A 21,842-nucleotide genomic window follows, 5' to 3' on the forward strand; every position below is an offset into this window, starting at 1 on the left:
TGGGGTGGCCCCCTCGCACGGGGGGAGAGGCGCGGACCATTAGGAAGCCGCCGAGCGCCACCACCAACCCCCTCAGCGGGCGCGCAGGCGCCACACTGCTTGCTGACCCCAAAAGGGAGCGGTATAGAGAAGCGGAAATCACCCAGAGGGACCGGCACTACTAAAGTCTCGCGAGAGCGAATCCGACTTCCTTCCTCTGGGTCTCCCTCCTCTTCCCCCGCCCCCTTCCCTTCTCCCTCCTCTTCCCCCTCCCGAGCCGGAGCGTCCCTGTGTCCCACAGGCCGCAGCCGCAGCTAGAGCAGCTTTCCCTACTCCCTCCCCCCTCGCCTCACTCACTCTCCCCCCCCTCACCCCGCGCCGAGCGAGGAGGAGTCGGAGGAGAGGAAGATGGCGGCGGCCGCCAGCACCCGCGGGGTTGCGGGGCCGCTCCGAGGAGCCTGAGAGACCCACGGAGGCTTCGCGGAGAGACGCGGCGGCGGAGGATGAGCCTGCAGAGCGCGCAGTATCTCCGGTGAGTGCCGAAGCCCGGCCGAGGCGTTGTGGGCACGGATGGAGGCTTGGGGGCCAGGCACAGCGGACTCCGAGGTGGTGGGGGAGTTCCAGCGTCCTCCTGTCCCCGGGCCTGGGGGCGCGGGCAGCTCCTGGAGGGGGCGGGCACACACATGGCTGCCTGACCCCTGGGCCGCTGAGCTGAGGTCCCGCGAAGCCGGGCGGTGAGCGGAGGGAGGTTGGGGAAGCGTGAAAGAGAACGTGTGTGCGCGCGCGCCTGTGGTCCCAGCCTGCGGGCCAGGGCGGGGAGAGGCACCCCGGGAGCGGGCAGCGACCCGGACTGGAGGTGGGTGTGGAGGGGTCTGCTCCCCACTCCGGGGGAAGCGTGGAGTGTGGGCTGGAGCGATGCGTGCGGAGAGTAGAGGCTGGAAGTCAGCGCACCTGGGGGGTTGGGAGGGCACGGACTGGAGGGCAAATTAGAGGAAGGGGAGGAACCGCAGGGAACCGGAGCCTGTTCTTTTTATCGTGGGTTGGGAGTACGAGAAATAATGCCTTCTGTGGTTAGGTGGAGGGGTTGGGGAGCCCGAAAAGGGGAGAATGGATGGGCGAAATGAGGGAAGAGGGAGGTGCTATGAACAAGGTTATGTTCTCAGAAGAAACTGTCGTTGGAAGATACCATTCTGTGAGTCGTGTGCATCATTAAGTGCGATGTAGGGAACTTGTATGTTGGAGATAGTGACGCATGGGTATTGGTGTGTCTGTGTGTCGGTGTCTGGGGTGAGGGATTTGATTGATGCACGCTTACAGAAGGCACACATGCATTGACATTACCTGACGTCGAGAACATTTTGAATGGAAAGACAGCAGCTGTTAGGGCACACAGAATGGTTTCATGGATTCTGAGTAAAAGCTTGGAGGAAGCTAGAGGGTAAAATGAAGCCTTGATGGCACAGGAAAATAAGGTTAATTGCGGACTTGTGGAGACTTAGAAACCTAAAAACTGGTCTTTTCAGGAACAACTTTCAAAAAGGCATGTCTTATGGGAAGATGCTTTTTAAAGAGTGATTTCATACCTTGTGGAGAAGGGAGTCGAATGGGTAGATAACTGAGCGATGAACTTAATTTAACTTAGAGATTAGCAAAGTGAAAGATCGATGTGTGAGGGTGGACCCACATATACTTATATTGCAAGGGAAGGTATGTTGTTAGGTGATACACGAGGTGACTGTTCTGTCCTTGAAAGTAGTTATTCATTATACTGGAGAGGAGAGGAGAGTGGCACCCATGAAGCTTTGATGCATGAATTCCAGAGTTTAGCACAGCGTGTATGCCTGATACTGTAAGTTGACATCCTTTTTTCTTCTCTGCACCCTTGTTACTTATTGTATTAAGGAAACTTTAAATTATGGCTATAGGTGCCATAGTCAGAAACAGAAACTACCAGGGCAGTTCTTAATCTGAAGGAATTTGCAGCCTAATATCCAGGAGGCGAGTAAGTGCACAGCACAGACTGGTGTAGTCATCACTACAAAGGGTGCCATGTTGATGAGTCCCAAGGCAGGAGATGACCCGAGCAACTGGGGGAATCAGGAAAGGCTTCCTTTGTTCATTTGCTCATTTGTATGCTTATGATTCATCAGTTGTTTGGTTGATCACCTGTATGGAAGGCATTGTACCAACTGCTAAGAATAGAAAGAACTCCACCCTCTTACAGACCTTATGAGTTTGCTGGGCTTTAAAAGAAAAGAGCACTTAAACTCTAAGGCCTGAAAGTGAGTCTACAGGAGTTAAGATATTGAGGATCATATATCTGGTGTGTGAAAACATTCACATGCTCTTCTTCAGCTTCAGGTCAGCTTTCTGTGCTCATTCTTTCCCCAAGTATGTATTGGTGGCTTTCTACAGTGTGGGAGCTGAGGCTCCACTGGTGAACATGGACAAATTTATCTTGATAGAAAATCAGTAAACATGAACAGATAAGTACACTAACGGGTCCTTTGAAGTGCTAGAAAGGAAAATAAAATAAGACCATGAATTTTATATAAACAGTAGTTAAGGAAAACCTATTCTGTAACCTGATGCTAAAAGGGCCTTGAATTTTATGATCTTTATAGATAAAATGGGTAAACATTAGAAAATTTGTGATGAGGGGTTTGGGATAAAGCTTCATTTGTAGAATACTCAGTTAACATGCACTACATAAAACTGGGTGTGATGTAGCCAGTCTGTAATCCTGGCATTCTTTAAGTAGGGCGATCAAAAGTTCAAGGTCATCCACTATTTGGCAAGGTCAAGGCCATCCTGCATTTCCAAGAAAGAAATCTGAGATTACTTGTTTAGAGGCAATCTATATGTTCATAGCTATGCTTTGGGAAAATTACTGTGTCATAAAATAGTGGATGTTTAAGGGTTAAAATAAGGTCTTGGCAGTCAGAGGGTGTGATGGCAGATAGATTGGGAAAATGCTGATACTTTTAATGCAAAGAAAGCAGACTTTGAGAAGCTTCTATAGTTATGTTTCCTCTATTTTATAAATCAGCATGGAGGGAAGGATTATCTTTAGGTATGGAACCAGTGACAGCTTGGTGTGAATTTAGCTTAGGAATAGAGAAAACAGAATGAACAGAGTTTAAATGATTGATACATTTCCAGCTGCAATTGACAGACAAAAAGAGGGCAGCCTGGGCTCTAGAATCCCTTCCAATTTCTCAGAGCCAGTTTTACTTTTGTGGATCTGTCCTACATAAAGAAATCAAGTTACAAGTCTGATACTTAGTAGTACAGCTGACTTTGAGAAGCTTCTGTAGTTGTTTCTTCTATTTTATAAATAGGAGGAAGCTGGCCAGTAATAAAGATTTGTATTAGCTTCAGTTACTCTCTGATTTTCATTTAAAGACTACTGAGGGTCTGGGTGGTGGTGGCACATGCCTTTAATCCTAGTACTCAGGAAATAGAGGCAGGTGGGTCTCTGTGAGTTCAAGGGCAGCCTGGTCTACAAAGCTAGTTCCAGGACAGCCCAGGCTGTTACACAGAGAAACCCCGTGTTGAAGAAAAAAAAAGCAAAGAAAAAGACTCCTGAGGGGAGACTGGAGGGTATCTCCAAGGAAGCATTATGTTGAGTTCCTTTGAAAATAAAAGTGATTTTTTTCCAATTTAGTAGATTTATTTCTATTTTTATATATATATAGGTGTTTTGCCTGCATTAATATGCAGTGCCTGTGAAGCTCAGAAGAGGGTGTCAGATGGTTGTGAATAGCAGTGTGGATGCTGGGAATCTGAACTGGGACCTCTGGAAGAAAGGCCAGTGCTCTTAACTGCTGAGCCATCTCTCCAGCCCTCAAAACAGCTGTTTTATAGTAACTTAAGGGGAAGCAGCTTCTGACCTTGACTTTAGGAAGAGTTTTGTTACCTACCTTTGTCAGTGGGAGAAGACCATGACTGAACAGTTTTCAGACTGCATAGCTGCAGATTTTCCCTTGTGTAGAATAGAAATTTGTTTCCACTTAGCTGAATTTTAATTTGTTAGAGTAAGTGAGCTGGGGTGTCTAGCATTGAAATGGTGGGGTAGTGGAAATGTAGGGAGCAAGGTGGCCATTTCAAAGAGTGAGGAATAACGTTATGAAGTAAGACGTCTAGGTAAGAGCAAGAAAGAGTGAACTTAGCATTAAGGGAACTGAATTCATCTCAAGTTAAAGAAATAGCAGAGCTGAAAAGAAAACCCTGTGTAGAGGAAAGAGATGGTACTGTGGATAAGAAAAGACTGCACATTTCTCTCAGCATTATCCTTTCCTCCCCAGCAGTAGGCTGGCCTGACTCCTGCTCAAATGGGTGTTGAAAAGACTTAATTTTTGTAAATTAAGAAATGTCCTTAAAATGAATATTCTAGGTAGGAAACATTAGGAGTATATTACCCAAATCAAAGTTGAAGTCGGGTGTTTCTCTTGATTTTTGACAAAATGAAAGATTTTTTAAAAGACTGACACTTCTGTTGTGTAAAAGAGTGGGTTGAATACAGTTTTTCTGTTGGGGGCAGGAGAGTGAGGATAGGCCATAGATGAGATTTAAGTAAGGCATAATATACATTAAAAGAATGACTTTTTTGAAAGAGTGGAAATTAATATACCAAAGGCACTGACTTGGGTTTCTATTTCTGTGATAAAAGCCGTGATGAAAAAGCAGGTAGGGGAGAAAAGGGTCCATTTCATCTTACACTTTAGAGTCCGCCATCATCCAGGGAAGTCAAGGAGGGAACTTTGGAAGAAGTGATGGAGAGGAGTGCTGTTTGCTGGCTTGCTCAGCCTGCTTTCTCATACCATGAGGACCATCTGTACAAGGAGTGTCATCACCCCCAATTTGCTGAGCCCTCCCACATCAGTTGGTCCAGAAAATACTCTCCCCCCCCACTGTCTTACAGGCAATCTGATGGAGACACTTTCCCACTTGAGGGCCTCTTCCCAGGTGACTTTAATGTGTGTCAAGTTGACAAACTAGCCAGGACATACAGAAAAAATGGGGATGAATGAAGCAGGCTTTAAAATACAAGACAGAGAAGACATTAAAGTTCTTAAATATGAGAAAGAGGAGTAATCATAGCCATAGACAGTACTAGTCAAACAGGTCAAATCTTATTATAAAAGGTGTCAAGAGGTGTTACCAAATAGCATCCGCTGCCATTGCAAGAAGTACTAATTCTATTTTGTATACCTTCCTGCTTTGCTTTCTTCATTCTTTGTCTTAAATGTTCTTCTGTGCTCTGGGTGTTTGAGTGAAAATCAACTTGAAGTTGATTCTCTGGTGTTAGACTCCTTTACAGAAATGTCCATAAATGCCCCCTTGATACCCTCTATTGAAAGGATTTTCCCCTTGATACCCTCTATAGAAAGGACATTCTAGTGTCATATTCCTTGTTAGAAACTTTGGAGCCATAAATGAAGCAGCAGCCAAAGATTAATTGTTTTTTGAGGCAACAGCAAAATGATTGTCATTTGAATTGGAAGGAAAATATATCTTTATTGTTATAAGATAAAATACCTTATGGTAAATCTTGGCTGAGGCTAGATAAAGTAGCAAGCATAATCTTAGCTTGGTGAGAGGAGCAGGGAGGATAGAGTATTAGGAGAAATAGATAATTAACTGGAGTGGGCTCTTCTTTCTAGAACAGTCTGGTAGGACATTAATTTTAATCCTTCTGGTCTATTGTTTCCTCACCCCTTCCCACCACTCTTAGCCTTTCTAGGATGTGAAGTAGCCTCAATTCCAGAAAATCAATCAAACATGGCTGATTGACCAAATATGGCATTTTTTTAAACTAGAGGCTTAGAAGTTTTTGTTATAATAATGTTAACAGTATATTGCCTGCTTCAGTATTGACTGGCTGAATTATTTTGGTTAATTTCTGCTTCCTTTGTGGTTTCAGTTGAATTAAAAATGTATACTTCCTGTCTTAGCTATGCTTCCTTCTTTGCTTTCTCACAGCTGCTGTCATCTGTCTTTATGGTAGAGGAAGCAGTCACTGACTGAGTTTTTTGTTGATGTTTTTATGGATAGGTTATAGAGTAAGATATGAACCCACTCGTATAGCCAGTTTCTCATGAGGCACTTGGGGTGGGGAATGGTTCACACTGTAAAAGGACTAGTTTGTGCTTCACTATGTTAAGTTGTTGAGTCTTCAGCTACATCTCTAACCCTGACTAGACTTTTAGATTTTTATTAGTTGTGTGAATTCATGCCTGAAAGTCTAGATGGGTTAGTTTAACTGATCGTCTTGTTTGAAGATGAGCAGATAGATGTCTTGCAGAAAGAGGGTTGTTCATTTGTATGCACGTTACTGGTGGGTGGGTATCACAACTGTCATTGAAGTTTGCCTTAAAGGTATATTTTATTGTTGTAGCTAGACTTAGCGAAGGGCCTAGGAGGTCGGAATTAAGAGCTAATCATCAGTTACAGGGAAATAAGTGATTTGGCAAACAGGTCACATAGTGAAAACTTGTAACCAACTCCTTGCTGGGTAAAATGCAATGGATCTGCTCAGGGAAGTTGCTTGCAGCCCAGTTTTTAGGCAGAAGGAAGAAGAGGTGACTCTGAAGAAAGCTTTGGAGATCTCAAGACACACTAAGCAACAATTCTGCTTGTCTGGTTTTTCTTGTTTGCTTCATTTTCAAAGGGGATTTTTGCAAATCTTGGCACTTGGTTGACATAGCAGGCTAAATATTCATATGCATGGACATGGTTTGCCTTTTGCACTTTGGGCCGTTAGCAGCCTAACCTCCCTAGTTTGTATCCATCAGATGCTAATATCATTCTCCCCAATTTCTTTTCTTATGACAACCAAAAAATGTCACCATGCATTGTAAGCTGTTGCCTGGAGTGTAAATTCTCTGCCAGTTGAAAATACTGATTTAAAGAATATATATGCATAGTATGTTAGTCAGTTTTACATCATTATAATATACCGACATAATCACCTTACTGAGAGAACAAACTTGGCTGAGTTTCTGGAGGTTTCTGCCCATGCCCAGTTAGCCTTGTTGAGTTTTGGCCTGTGGTGAGGCAGCAGGTATGTCGTGAGTGTGTATTCATGTTATGGTTGACTATGCCCTGTCTCCATTTAGGGTACTCATGTGCTCAGTGACCTCAAGCCTCCTATGAGACCCCACCTCCTGAGAATTCCATAATCTCCCAATAGTACCGATCCAGGCAGGGACTAAGCATTTAGCTCTTGTGCCTTTGGAAGATGCTGTAGTTCCAAATTGTAGACATAGCATGGGTTCCTTTTCCTCTAAGCAATGTATTATTTCTTAAGCTTTGTCATCAGTTTTCCCTTAGGTAGTACTAAGCTAGCTACCGTGTTCCTACTTGTAGACAGATGTAAATATTTCAGTTTGGTTTTTTAAAATTTGAGTTTTGCTCTACTGGTAGTTACTGAATATTATATGTAGAGCACTGTCACAGCTTTTTCCTGGCAAGTTTAAAGTTACTGGAGGTACATGACTGCTTCATTTCTCTGGGATTTTTTTGTTGTTGCTGTTGTTTTTTAATCTGTGAACTAGAAGTAATAATTTGTCTGATGCAGAGTATTGAAGCATAAGGTGCTTAGAATGGTTCTGGTCCATAGTAAGTACTAGATGTTTTAGGTATATACACAACCAGAAAGTTAGCTTGTAGTACTGATTAATCATCTTGTGCCTCTGCCTTCTGGGCATTTGTCTTTGAGAGGTCTTACTGTCTGTCTTTAGTTTATCTCTATTGCTGTAATACAATACCCTGTAAAAGGCAACTTAGGGGGAAAGGGATTTATTTTAGTTCATAGTTCTATACTACAGTCTATTATTTGTGGGGAAGTCAAGGCAGCAATTACTTGAAACAACTAGTCACATCCTATCCATAGTCAAGATGGAAGAGAAATGAATGCATAAATGCTTGCTTGCACTCAACTCATTTTTTCCACTCTTAACGTAGTTCAGTAACCCCTACCTAGAGAACGGTGCTGTCCGTGATGGGCTGGGTCTTCCCAGATGAGTTAATGTAGTTAAGAGGTCACCTACAGACCAGCTCTCTTCCCAGGTGACTGTATAGGTTGTGTCAGATTGTCAGTTAAAGCACTCCATCAACTGTTAATAGTAAACTCAACATGTAAGAGTAAACTCCACAGTAGTGTGAGTTTGAAACCAGCTTGGGATACATGAGACCTTGTCTTATAAGTAAATAAATAAGCTTTATATAATTCCCGTCTTCCCATACAATTCTTTAAGCTTTCTTGTTTTCCTTATTGGAGTTGTTCCTTGTGATTCTGTCCTTCCTCTACCCACCCAGGTTTAAACTTGCAGTCGTCTTTGAGTTGTAGTTTCTTTACCCTCTTGAGTATTTATACCACTCTGAAAATGTTGCTTTCCTCTTGTCTTTCCTTTTTTCTTACTTTTTCTGTCAACGTTTTACTCCTACTGTGGAAATGGCCTTCCAACTGGTACCTTGTTCCCAGATCACAAGAAGTGCTGACTGGGCTTTAAATACTGCTCATCACTGTGTTGTTGGGAAAATGGAATGTGAATAGGAAGAGATGGCTTAGTGTAACAAATTCTGGTTCTCCTTCACACTGAATTCTCCACACCATCTGTCCCACCACAAACATATATTTTGCATTTATTCCAAATTAATATTCTTGAAAAAATACTTTATATGGCTTTCCCTTAATTATACTCCTTAATCTGACATTGTTGACCTCATAAAATAACTCATCTACTTTCGTCAGTGGCATTAGAAACAAAACGATTCAAATAATTTGCTCCTTGTCTCTGAACATATCATATTTATTTCAGATTAAAACTACAGGAAGTTCTATCCTCCTGGCCTAGTTATGCTTGACTTTTTAAATGACTTCCTTTTTTATTCTGTTGATTTCTGCTTTCTTTGGATCCAAACTATTTCTTTTTTGATACTTGTAGTTCTTTTTTTTTTTTTTCCTATTTTCACATTAATGTTAATCATTCTAGCTAGATTGTGGTAAAGAATATGTCTTAACTTTTTAATCTGTCATCCATCCCAGTCATGCATCCATCAACCCACTGCACTCCTGCCTCAGCCTCTTGAGTTCTGGGGTTGCAGGCTAGGGTCTCCACACCTGGTCACATGTATTCACAGACAAGTAGAACCTTTTACCCCTTCAGGATGTAGTGAAAGCTTCCCAGAACCACTTTGGGGATCTGTGTCTTGAGTTCTGGGGTTGCGGGTTAGGGTCTCCACACCTGGTCATATGTATTTTACAGTAGGCATGAGCATTCACAGACAAGTAGAACCTTTTACCCCTTCAGGTTGCAGTGAAAGCTTCCCAGCACCATTTTGGGGATCTGTGTATCACATATATGCAGTGCTTCTTACACAGGCCAGAATAAGGCATTGGATCCTCTGAACTGTAATTATATATGGTTGTGAGCACACATTGGTGCTGGGAATCAAACTCAGGTCCTCCGGAAGAGCAGTCAGTGCTCTTAAATACTGAGCTGCCTCTTTAGCCTCTGGTGGTAGCATTCTTGAAACAGGGTTGTGATACGTTGCTTAGACTGATCTCCAACTCTGAGCTCAAGTGATCTTTCTGCTTCAGAGGTCTCATGTACTAGAGGCATGTGCCATTGTGCAGCCTGAGCATAGTGTTAAAGCAGTAAGTAGCAGAAGTAACCAAGTTAAAAGTTAAAGGGAAAGGAATTGAAGAGAATTCAATTCTTATGCAGTAGTTCTTTGGGACATACAAGACTTGAGTTTTCCTTTTAGTAAGCAGTCTCAACTACGCTTTACTAGTTTTTTAGAACACTTAAATTATTAATGATAATTATTAAATTATACCAAAAGTTTTAGCAAGTTTGTGTAATTCTGAAAGCAAATTTGTATTGCAGGATTTATCTTATTCCTGTGATAAGTAGATAGGGAACAGCAGGAATTCTGTATCATTGGGGAAAGATGATATGCCTTGGTTCTTTAGTTACTGACATTAAGTGAAGCCTCATTGGCTTTAATGCAGGTGTGCTATAAGAAAAAAATACTTTGCAGAATCTTTGATAATGGGCTTCTGAGTTTTGTTCTCATCTGTGCCTATTCCCTACCCCTTGCTGGGGTTGGAACCCTAGAGGTTCATGCATTCTGGGCAAGTGCTCAGCCATTGAATACACCTTAGCTCCTTATTTCAGTTCCCATGGCATTTTGTTTTGTTGCTGTCTACCTTGTGACAGGGTTTTTGTTTTTCAAGACAGGGTTTCTCGGTAGCTTTGGTGCCTGTCTTGGAACTAGCTCTGTAGACTAGGCTGGCTTCAAACTCACAGAGATTCACTTGCCTCTGCCTCCCAAGTGCTGGGATTAAAGGCGTGCGCCACCACCACCCAGCCTAAAAGTCTGTTGTATTTAAATAGCTGTGCTATATATGTGAATAATTTGCATTGGTATGGATCTTGGTTTGTTGATACAAATTTAAGGTCAGTTTTGTTATGCTGTGTATATGTATTTCTGATCTTGATTAAGGTATTGTGTTTGTCCAGCTCATTTAAAAATGTATAATTAAGAAATAGAGGTTGAAGGTGCGTGGTTGATAGAGGTTAATAGACAGTCATCTGTAACAGTCAAACTTGTAGTCATGTTAGTTAGGTTTTCTAGATATATATAGGTAGGCATTCTTCAAATCTTTCAGAGACCTTCAGAATATGGCATTTAAGATGTTTAAGAACTTACAACTTTACAGTACAGTGAGACACATCTCTTCCTGGAGCACCAAGCTATGTCAAGAGAATGATGGGCATTGAAGAGGCTCCTTATGGAGTTTGTTAATCATTTGGACAAGAAACTGATCTTGCCTGGACTGCTTGATGCTATGCTGTGTGAACTGGACTTTCAGGACCCACAGAAAAATGACTGCTGAACTTGCCTCAAGATGAGACTATCCTTCAAGGTTCCTGATTCATGAAAGAGTCTGCCAGACATTCTGCAGGACACAGAAGAAAGTGACTGACAAACTGCCAAAATAGGTGGAACTGTCTTTGAAAATTTCCTGGTTTAGCCAGCGGTGGTGGTGCACACCTTTAATCCCTGTGAGTTCGAGGCCAGCCTAGTCTACAAGAGCTAGTTCCAGGACAGCTAGGGCTGTTACACAGGGAAACCCTGTCTCAAAAAAACCAAAAAGAAATTTTCTACTTTATGGAAAAGTCTGCTGGATACTATGGGCCTGTAGGCTGAACATAGATGCTCCAAAGATACAGAAGAACTTTGGGTGACTGTCCAGACAGTGAGATGTCTCTGTCAATTCTAGAGTATTGAAAGTTGCTTACCATGCACTTGCTGTTTACTGAGGTAATATTATATCCTTCTGAAGTCTTTGATGGAGTTGAAGAATAAATAGTTACAATTTTCCTTAGATATAATAAAAGATAAAATAGATATAAATATTATAACTGTAATTCTTGCTTGATACCTGTTTTGTTCTATATAATTTTTCTATGTTAAAGTTAAAAACTTTCCTTCTTATTTAAACAGAAAAGGGGGAGGTGAGGTGGGATTTCCCTCTGTATACTGTGAATACCATTGGTTAATAATGAAACTGTTTTAGGCCTGTGATAGGGTAGAGTAGAGCTAGGCAGGGAAAACTAAACCAAATGCTGGAAGAAAGAAGGCGGGGTCAGGGAAAAGCCATATAGCCCAACCAGAGACAGACAACAGAACTTTACCCGGTAAGCCACAGCCTTGTGGTGATAAACAGATTAACAGAGATGAATTAGTTTAGGATATAAGAGTTAGCCAGAAATACACATAAGCTATTAGCCAAACAGGATTGCAAATAATAGTTTCTGTGTGGTTATTTTGTTAGTCTGGGCAGCCAGCTTATTAGTGCATCAATTTCCCCAAGCCCAGTGTTTACAGACTACAGAAGTTGTAGTCTTTTTTTTTTCTCTCTCTCTCTCTTCTCAAGACATAGTGTTTCAGGGCAATCATCAGTCATAATGCTGTATATTAGATTCTACTAATGCTTCTTAGGTCATAAATGATTTCATTTCTTAATAGGTTATCACCTAGCTGCATTTTCTTTGATATACTGTACATCAATGAGATATATATAGTGAAATTGAATGAAAAAGTTTGGTCTTTTTTTCCATTCTTTCTTCTTTGGTTTTTTGAGACAGAATTTCTCTGTGTAACAGTGCTGGTTGTCCTGGAACTTGCTCTGTAGACCAGGCTGGCCTCAATCACAGAGATCCATCCACCTGTCTCTGCCTCTCGAGTACTGGGATTAAAGGTATGTGCTATCACCGCCTGGCTTAATATATGATTCTATGAGATTACATTTCTCAAATTTAAATAACTGTAACAAAAATGTCATTCGTTTTTCTGAACCAGTTCTTTAATGAAAAAAAAAAAACAGCATTTTGAGAAACACAATTCAAATGATGAGGTATATTTGTTATAAATTCTGGCTTAAAAACGGATAGGAAAAGAAACCAACATATTTATTTTCTAATTTAAAAATTAGACTAAATTTGTACACAGGAGTTTTGTTTGTTTTGTTTTTGCTTCTTAGAATAGGAGCATAATTTACAAAAATGACTAAAAAGGTCTTTGAATTAAGACCGTCTTAATTTGTATTTGGGTTGTTCTGAGTTCAGGTCCCTGACCTTATATACTAACAGCATAACCGTAAGTCTCCCTAGCTTTAATTTTGCTGCTAGTGATCATGGTAGGTGACTAGAAGAATTTAATGAGAAACTGGACTTCTCGTATAAAGTCCAATAAGTTTTAGATGGGCAAAGAGCCTATTTTCACTGTCGACTTAATTTTATGTATTTTTATTATAGTCTTTTTTTTTTTTTTTTGTTTTTCGAGACAGGGTTTCTCTGTAGCTTTTGAGCCTGTCCTGGAACTAGCTCTTGTAAACCAGGCTGGCCTCAAACTCACAGAGATCCGCCTGTCTCTGCCTCCCCAGTGCTGAGATTAAAGGCGTGCGCCATCACTGCCCAGTTTATATTCTAATCTTCAAAACTTGTGAATATTCGAGGCCAGCCTGGTCTACAAGAGCTAGTTCCAGGACAGGCTCCAAAGCCACAGAGAAACCCTGTCTCAAAACAAAACAAACAAACAAACAAACAAACACCTGTGAATATCTTACTCTTTGTTACTTGAGAGGAAACTAAAGTTTCAGTTGAATTTGCATAGCTAACTGACAGATTTTAAAGTGCCATTATCTACTGGACCCAGTGTACTCACAAGGTCCCATAACTGGAAAAAAGCAGAAAGCTAGAAAAGCCTTTCTTTTGTCTTTGAAGATGGAAGGAGGGCCACAAGTTAAGGGATTCAGGCAGCCACTGGAACCAGGGAAAGGCAAAAATGCTGATTTTTCCCCCCTATACTCTTCAGAAAGCATGCAACCACAGTGACATACTGATTTTAGTGCCCGGGAGATTCTGTTGAACTTCCGATAATGTAGGTTGTTCTAGGCCATTTATTTATAGTAAGCTGTTAAGCAAAATTAGGAACTTAAAACAATATTTTCTTTCATAGAGCATCACGGAGTTGAAGGTGTTGATCTTGGTTCCAGCACTGTTTAAAAGCACCTGTTTTGATACATCGTCATCAGTGCTGATGATGATCTCTCCTCGTAAAGCAGATTCTTTAATATATGTCAAACCTATCCAATGCTGTAGCATACATTAGAATGTGTTCTGCTGGTCAGCATTCTCTGTTATAGATAGACGCTAGGATTATCAGTACTACAAGACAAAATAAGTTTAAAAATAAATTTAAGAGCACCTGATTAAACGATCTTTTGAGGAGCATACAGGATCTTGGTACATAGCCTTGGTTAACCTCGTTCTCACTCTAGCCCATGCTATTCTTAAATTTGTGGCATTCCTTCTACCTCAGCCACTTCTGCAGGGTTACAGACAAGCACCACTCCACCTGACTGTAAAACTGGATTCTTACAACTTTTAATGTGCTAATATGTGTTGTAAGCATCCAGGAAGGAGGTGTAGTTGTTTCTCAAGAGTTTCCTATGACTGGTGTTTCCTTAGGGAAGGAAACGATGTGATACTGTTCTTTAAGCTTTTTGTTTCTTTCACTATATATTGCTCTTGCCATGCCACAGCATGCATTGCTATTCTTATAACTCTGCATCTAAAGTCTTAGATTCGTCCATACCAACCACAACACCCACCCCCCCTCACATTAATCTGCTTCTAGTTTAGACTTCTTATATACTGATTTTTCTTTCTTCCTCCTTTATTAGTCTTTTTTCTATTCATCCTCACCCTATCTTGTCTTTTCCTGTCCTTCTTCTGACATTGGTTTAATATCTTTTTTTTTTTTGGTTTTTCGAGACAGGGTTTTGGTTTAATATCTTAACAGTACCCTATTGCCCTTGCTTACTTGTCTAGAGACATTCCACACTGAATGATTCTGACAGTCTGCTTCTTCGCATATCCTGTCATTTAAAAAGTCTTCTTAACTAGCTGCTTAATGCAGTCTTTAATGTGTATTTTCCCTTACTGACTTGCCTAACTCTTTATGGTAATTATTTTACACTTTTACTATTTCTTGAAGCTTTACTGATGGAGGAAGAGAGATGATTTTTGAGGTTTAATAATACTGCTATATTGCTGTGTTTTGTCAAGCTACACATAGCAGTTTGAATTCATTTAAACTAAAAAAAAGTTAAAATTCAGTTTATCTGTCTCATTAATGCATCAATCTTTTTTTTATCTTTTTCTGTAGTACTTTGGCATTTCACATATGTTAAAATTTTTCCCTGACAAAACAAGTCATGCAAAATGGACTTTATTAATCTTCACTTTTTGGAGGTAAGGCTAGAATCTCATGTAGCACAGGCTGGCCTCGTACTTACTATGTAGTTATGTAGCTGAGGATAATTTTGAATTTTCAGTTTTGCTTTTATCTCTTAAATGGTAAGATTAACAGGCTTAAGACAAACCACACTTGGTTTATTGGTGGGGAGGGGTTTGTGAGTGGGAACATGACTGGGATCAGACTCAGGGTTTTATGCATGCTAGGCCAACTATACCTTATGAACTATGTACCTTGGTCCCTGGAACTTTAATTTGTTTAATTTGAACTTTAAAGATGTGTGCTTAGATCTCTCAAGCACTAAGTATGTTAAACAATTTGGGTGTAAAAATCTACTTTTGGGAGGCTGGAGAGATGGATTAGCAGTTAAGAGTACTAGCTGCTCTTCCAGAGGACTCTGGTTTGGTTCCCACAAGACAGCTCACAACAGTCTGTAACTCAGATCCCAGGGGATCCAGTATCCACTCTGGTCTTTTCAGGCACTGCACATATAGAATGAACAGAAGATGTTCATGCAGACAAAACACTTCTGCACCTAAAAAGGGGGAAAAATTAAATATTTCAGTAGTATATTTTATGAAATCTAAAAATCAGTAATTGAAAATTATGGTATTGAATTTAGACATGGTATATAATTGTGAAATATTAATTAAATTTTGATAATTTAGAGCAAAAAATTTAAAATCTTTAATTGACTTTATGTTGAATATATATTGAAATGGTAATATTTTGGGCACGTGAGGTTAGACTATAGTATTAAAACCAGTTTCATTGTTCCTTTTCAATTTTCAGCATCACTAGAGAACTTGATTATGTATTTCTTTCCATTGGCCAGTAGTAATATAGATCATGAGGAGTTTCCAACGAAGGATTTTTATTAGTAAGTGTTTAAAAAGAGCTTTTTGTGTGAAATTACATTACCTTGATGTTTAAATTACGGTTGTTTGTTTAGATAGGATTTCCTTATGTAGCTATGGTTGTCCTGAACTCTGTAGTCCAGGCTGGCCTCAAACTCAGAGATCCACCTGCCTCTGCCTCCTAAGGACTGGGATCAAAAGTGTGTACCTCCACGCTGGCTAGCCAGTTGTTATCTTTCATTATAGTTTGTCTTATTTTGCTTTATATTGCTTCAATAACCAACATGACCAAAAGCAACTTGGTTAGGAAGGAAAAGCTTTATTTAGCTTACCTTTTATGAGAAGCCAAGACAGAAACCTGGAAACAGAAACTAACGCAGGTACCATGGAGGAATGTTGCTTACTGGCTTGCTTTAACTGCTCACAATGGGCTGGGCCCTCACTACATCAGTCATTAATCAAGAAAATGCTCCACAGGCCTACAGACTAACCTAATGCAGGCATATTCTCAATTGAAATTTCTTCCTCCCAGATGACCGTGACTTGTCAAGTTGACCAAAAAAAAAAAAATCCAATCAGGACAGTAGTCATCTAACATATTTATTCACAAACTATATAAAAAAGCACTATCCTAAAGAGGAATTTGAGTATGAATTATATTTTTGACTTGCAAAGAGCAGAGCGTGGAGTTTAGGAAGGTAGAAACAGAATTGGAAGGTAAGTTGTTGGCATACTGAATGAAAGACTTTATATACTCTGGGTTGTAGATGGAGCAGCGGGCTGTGTCCCACCACCCAGCTAGCTTTACCCAAAATAATTACATGGAAACTGTATTCATTTAAACACTGCTTGGCCCATTAGCTTCAGCCTCTTACTGGCTAACTCTCACATATTGATGAACCCATATTTAGTAATGTGTGTAGCACCACGAGGTGGTTGCTTACCAGGAGAGATCTTAACCTGCGTCCATCTCAGAGAGGAGAAGCATGGCGATTCACTATGGTGACTGCCTCGAGCATCTGCCTGACTCCCTTCTTCCAGCATTCTGTTCTGTTTACTCCACCCACCTACGTTCTGACCTATTGGGCCAAGCAGTTTATTAATCAATGAAAGTCCTCCATCATTTCCCCTTTTTCTGTTTAAACAAAAAAAGGCAACTTTAACTTTAACATAGCAAAATTACATATAACAAAACAGTTATCAAGCAAGAATTACAGTTACAGTATTTAGATCTATTTTATCTTTTATCATAACTAAGGAAAGCTGTAACTATCTATTCTTCAATTTCATCAAAGACTCCAGAAGGATATAATACTACCTAAGTTAACAAGAAATATGCAACTTTCAAACTCTAGAAATGATAGAGACAACTCGCTGCCTGGACAGTCAACCAAAGTTCCTCTGTACTGTTGGGGCATCCATCTTCAGCCTTCAGGCCCACAGTATCCAGCAGACATTTCCATGAAGCAGGAAATTCCAAAGACAGTTCAGACATTTTCTGCTGTGTCCTGCAGAATGTCTCACAGACTCTTTCACGAATCAGGAACCCCGAAAGACCATCTCACCTTTAGGCAAGTTCAGCAGTCCTCTTTCTACGGGTTCTTGTGTCCAGTTTATGCAACAATCCAGGCAAGAGCAGTTTCTTGGCTATCAAACTCCATAAGGAGCCTCATTGACGCCCATCTTCCTCTTTAAGTAGATTGGTGCTGCCAGGAGCAGACGTGTCTCATTTTCATGAAAAGCCCTAAGTTATTAAAACATTAAATACCATGTTCTGTAGTTTTTGAAAGATATGAAGAATGTCTATCTGAAATATATCTATGCACATCTAGAAAATCTAACATGACTACAAGCTTGACTATTATCAATGATTATCCATTAACAACCTATATTTCCTAATTATACATTACATTTTTAAATGAACTACACAATCACAATACCTTAATCAATATCAGAAATACATATACATATAACAAATTGACCTTAAAATCCATACCAGTGCAAATCATTCATATCTAAATCATATCCCCCTTTAAATGTAAAAGAACATTTATAAACAGTATTTGGGAATATGGGCACAGTTATTTCTCTCCAGACTGCTTCCTGCTGAATGAGGGCGCTGTTAATTAGATCTATTATGGTGTAACCTGTGTGCCAGGGTTATCTCAGTCGGCAGTTGAGTGAAGTAATTTTTTGAGGGTGTTCACAGCAACCTTTCAGGAGGGCGTGGCCTATCATACCATATTGGGATAGAAGCAATCCACAGGGTGTCATCCTCTGTGAAAACAAAAGAAGACCCTCTTTTCCAAAGCATCATATCCTTAGATCCAAATTCTGAAGTCATATCCTTATAATATCCATTCTGGTTTAGCTTGGCAGCCCATATAATGAAATCTCTCTCTGTACTTAGCCCCTTTACAGTCAAAAATTTCAAAGAAAACACAATAAAATACATAATCCAGACTCTCTGTAAATTTTCCATTTTTACATGGCTTATTTTTACTCTATCACTTTACTTTATTCTGTTTCTTTAAAGACTTTACCCTTTTTAAAGGCATTAACTTTATTCTCTATATTTTTTTCTCAAGCCTACATACATTCATCCAACATTGTGACCCATTTAAAGGTCTTTATGTCTGAATCTTGTCCTATTGTGAATCTGTAATTTTTTTACTATCCAGGAGCACTTCCTAAAAGGTTAAGCACTTCTTAAAAACCTAAGTCGCACCATGTAGAGATAATATGGTACCGCCTGTGTCCTACCCAGTCTAAACCTTAACTGCGCTGTTATTATGGTAATTAAAATAGATCCTGCCTGAGATCAGCACAATTCAGCATGGCGGAGCAGAGCCAGAGCCAGAGCCGCTCCTGCCGAGCTGCTCCTGCCTCAGTCATTTAGTGCCCCTGGGCCGCAAACAGTTCCAGGCACACAGCAGTCTACATTGGAGCCGCACTCAGCAGTTTAATTCTGAGACTGAGTATGCAGTACAGAAACTCTTTTCATCCAAGTTACAACCAAATCTGATGCGCAGAGCACTGCAGTCTGTAAACATCTCTCTGTATGGCAGCAGGAATCTGCCATGCTCTCCCGCCTGCCTAAGCCTGATTTTGCCGTCTGGCCAGGTGCAGGCGGGGAGTGCTGAGCCATTAACCCAGTCTCAGAGCACTCTCCTTCCGATCCTGAGTGGGAACACAAACATCCAGTCCCATAAAATGCTTTAAAGCCAGAGTTTGTACTGGCGGCACAGCCTCAGGAAGCCACGTTTTAAAATGACTCAGCTTTTTTTCTGCCGCTATTGCCGAAACAGGAAATCTCTCTACAGCACGTCCTAGCAAACAGCAAAAAGCTGTGTTAAACTCTCTCTTTTTTAAGCTCTCTCAGGTTTTTAAGTGGATTAAGTCCATCACGTTGGAGCGCCAATCTGTAGATGGAGCAGTGGGCTGTGTCCGTCACCCGGCTAGCTTTACCCAAAATAATTACACGGAAACTGTATTCATTTAAACACTGCTTGGTCCATTAGCTTCAGCCTCTTACTAGCTAACTCTCACATATTGATAAACCCATATTTAGTAATGTGTGTAGCACCACAAGGTGGTTGCTTACCAGGAGAGATCTTAACCTGCATCCATCTCAGAGGGGAGAAGCATGGCGATTCACTATGGCGACTGCCTCAAGCATCTGCCTGACTCCCTTCTTCCCAGCATTCTGTTCTGTTTACCCCACCCACCTATGTTCTGACCTATTGGGCCAAGCAGTTTCTTTATTAATTAAACAATGAGAAAGTAGATATAAATATTGTAACTGTGATTTTTGCTTGTAACTGTTTTGTTATATGTAATTTTACTATGTTAAAGTTAAAGCCTTTCTTTTTTGTTTAAACGGAAAAGGGGGAAATGATGGAGGAGTGTCTATGTGTTAATTTCATTAGTTAATAAAGAAACTACTTCGGCCCTTTAATAGGACAGAAAATTAGGTAGGCTGAGTAAACAGAACAGGATGCTGGGTAGAAGGCAGTGAGGCAGATGCTTCAGGCAGTCGCCATGCTTCTCCTCTCCAAGACAGACGCAGGTTAAGATCTCTCCTGGTAAGCGACCACCTCGTGGTGCTACACATATTACTAAATATGGGTTAATTAGCCAATAAAAGGCTGAAACTAATGGGCCAGGCAGTGTTTAAATGAATACAGTTTCCGTGTAATTATTTTGGGTAAAGCTAGCCGGGTGGTGGGACGCAGCCCGCCATTCCGTCTACACTGGGTTATAAATTTGTGTGTTTTGAATTGGCATGGTAAATTTCGGGAGCTCTGTAAATGAAGTTATGACAGAGGTGAAAGCCCCGGGGAACCAGAGTTCCTGATGGGTTTTTTCTTTTTGTTGCACTGCGGACATTTCGTGCACACTCCCTAAGGGAGTAGCCATCATATGGCATTCATGTCCAAGAGTCTGCACCTATTAATATTGTTACATTGGAGTTTAACTTTCAGCATGCATTTGGGAGGAGACATTTAAACCAAAGCTAGTAGTTAAAAGTTACTCCGTTTACTTTTTTTTTTATTTTATAGATTAGATCTGCCTTCTATTTTGAATCAGTTTTGTATATATGGTGATATATTACTTGAGGTCTCTCTCCCCTCTCTCTTCCCTCTCTCTCCCCTCTCTCTCCCCCCTCTTCTCCCTGTCTCCCCTCTCTCTCCCCTCTCTTTCTTGTCTTGGTTTTTCAAGCCAGAGTTTCTCTGTAGCTTTGGAGCCTATCCTGGAACTAGCTCTTCTTGGCTGGGCTTTAACTCACAGAGATCCACCTACCTATGCCTTCCGAGTGCTGGGATTAAAGATGAGCGCCACCACCAACAGACCAGATTGTCATCTAGTTAATTTTTTTTAAATCCACTTGTTATAGCATTTTTAAAATATTTTTTCCTCCTTTAAGTTCCTTTGTACTTTTGTCAAAACTTGGCTATATACAAAAACACATATTCACATGTGCATGAGTGTCTTAGTGCTCTATTGCTTTGAAGAGACACCATGACTGCAACTCTCATGCAAAGAATGCATTAATTAGGGCTCGCTTGCAGTTTCAGGGTTAGTCTATTATCAGGGCGAGAAAAGAAGCATGGTGGCATGCGGACAGCACCCTGGAGAGGTCACTAAGAGTTCTACATCTCGTCCACAGGCAGCAGAGAGAGAGAGAGAGCCACTCGACCTGACTTGGGCTTCTGATACCTCAAAGCCCACCCCAGGTGACAAACTAACTCCATCTAGGCCACAGCTACCCCACCAAGGTCACTCATAACTAATCCTTCTAAGTAGTGCCACTCCTGGATGACTAAGCATTCAAATATATAAACCCCTGGGGGCCATTCTTATTCAAACCAACAGTAGATGTTTATTTTTATCTCTTGTTCTACAGCATCTCCTCTTACATTCCCTTGCTTACTATAGCTCTTTTGTGGGTTTTGGTTTTTTGTTGTTTTGTTTTTATTTGTTTGTTTGTTTCTGAGACAGTGTTTTTCTGTGTAGCCCTAGCAAACCTAGAACTCCATAGACTAGTCTGATCTTAAACTCAGAGATCTGAATGCCTCTGCCTTCTGAGGATGGGATTAAAGTCATGCACCACCACTGCCTGGCTTTAGTAAGTTTTAAAGTCGTGTAACATACACATTCTCAAACTTTATTCATTTGGAAAATTGTTAGTTATAAATACTTGTGTTTCCAGCTAAACATGAAAATGTCTACCAATTTCCATCAAAAACCATATGTTCAGGCTTTTATTGAAATTGCATTATAACTATAGATCATTTGGGGGGTACTTGCAAGTGTTTCCAAAGAAATGACTTTTGGTTCTTACTTTCTGTTTATTTTCTTACATTGTTTTCTTCATTCCATTTGATTTGAGAGGAGTGGGCCCCTTTTTACAGCTTCTTACGATCAGCGCTTTTAGAGCTTTCTCTTCTGTATAAACGCTCAAAGCTCTGGATGCCTCCTTGCTGCCTTTGCTATGTACTATACATTATGCACATTTCCAGTTTCATTTGATTTAAAACAGTTTCAAATTTCTCCTGGCATTGCTCCTTTGATTTTTGGTTCTTTAGAAATAAATTCTTTTATTTTTTTTAAGTTACTTGAAGAATGTGGCAAACATTTCTTGATGTGAACAACTAATTGTAGCTG

At 40.5% G+C, this 21,842-nt stretch overlaps 1 protein-coding gene across 4 annotated transcripts in view; it reads left to right on the plus strand.

The window, feature by feature from the left end:
• The first annotated feature begins 308 nt into the window (after positions 1–308).
• The window catches only part of Smg7 (SMG7 nonsense mediated mRNA decay factor), a 68,088-nt gene continuing 46,554 nt past the window's right edge, over positions 309–21,842 (plus strand). For 2 of the 4 annotated variants that reach the window (XM_038349005.1, XM_038349007.1), the window contains exon 1: positions 390–511. Coding sequence is in view for 1 of the 4 variants with exons in the window: in XM_038349006.1 (XP_038204934.1) it covers positions 483–511 (29 nt within the window). In the remaining 3 variants the exon portion in view is untranslated. Of the gene's footprint in view, positions 512–21,842 lie in introns of all 4 variants that reach the window. The other 2 variants (XM_038349008.1, XM_038349006.1) reach the window with 2 other exon arrangements.

The sequence above is a fragment of the Arvicola amphibius genome, chromosome 12, assembly GCF_903992535.2.
Source record: "Arvicola amphibius chromosome 12, mArvAmp1.2, whole genome shotgun sequence".
In the NCBI taxonomy this organism is placed as follows: Eukaryota; Metazoa; Chordata; class Mammalia; order Rodentia; family Cricetidae; genus Arvicola; species Arvicola amphibius.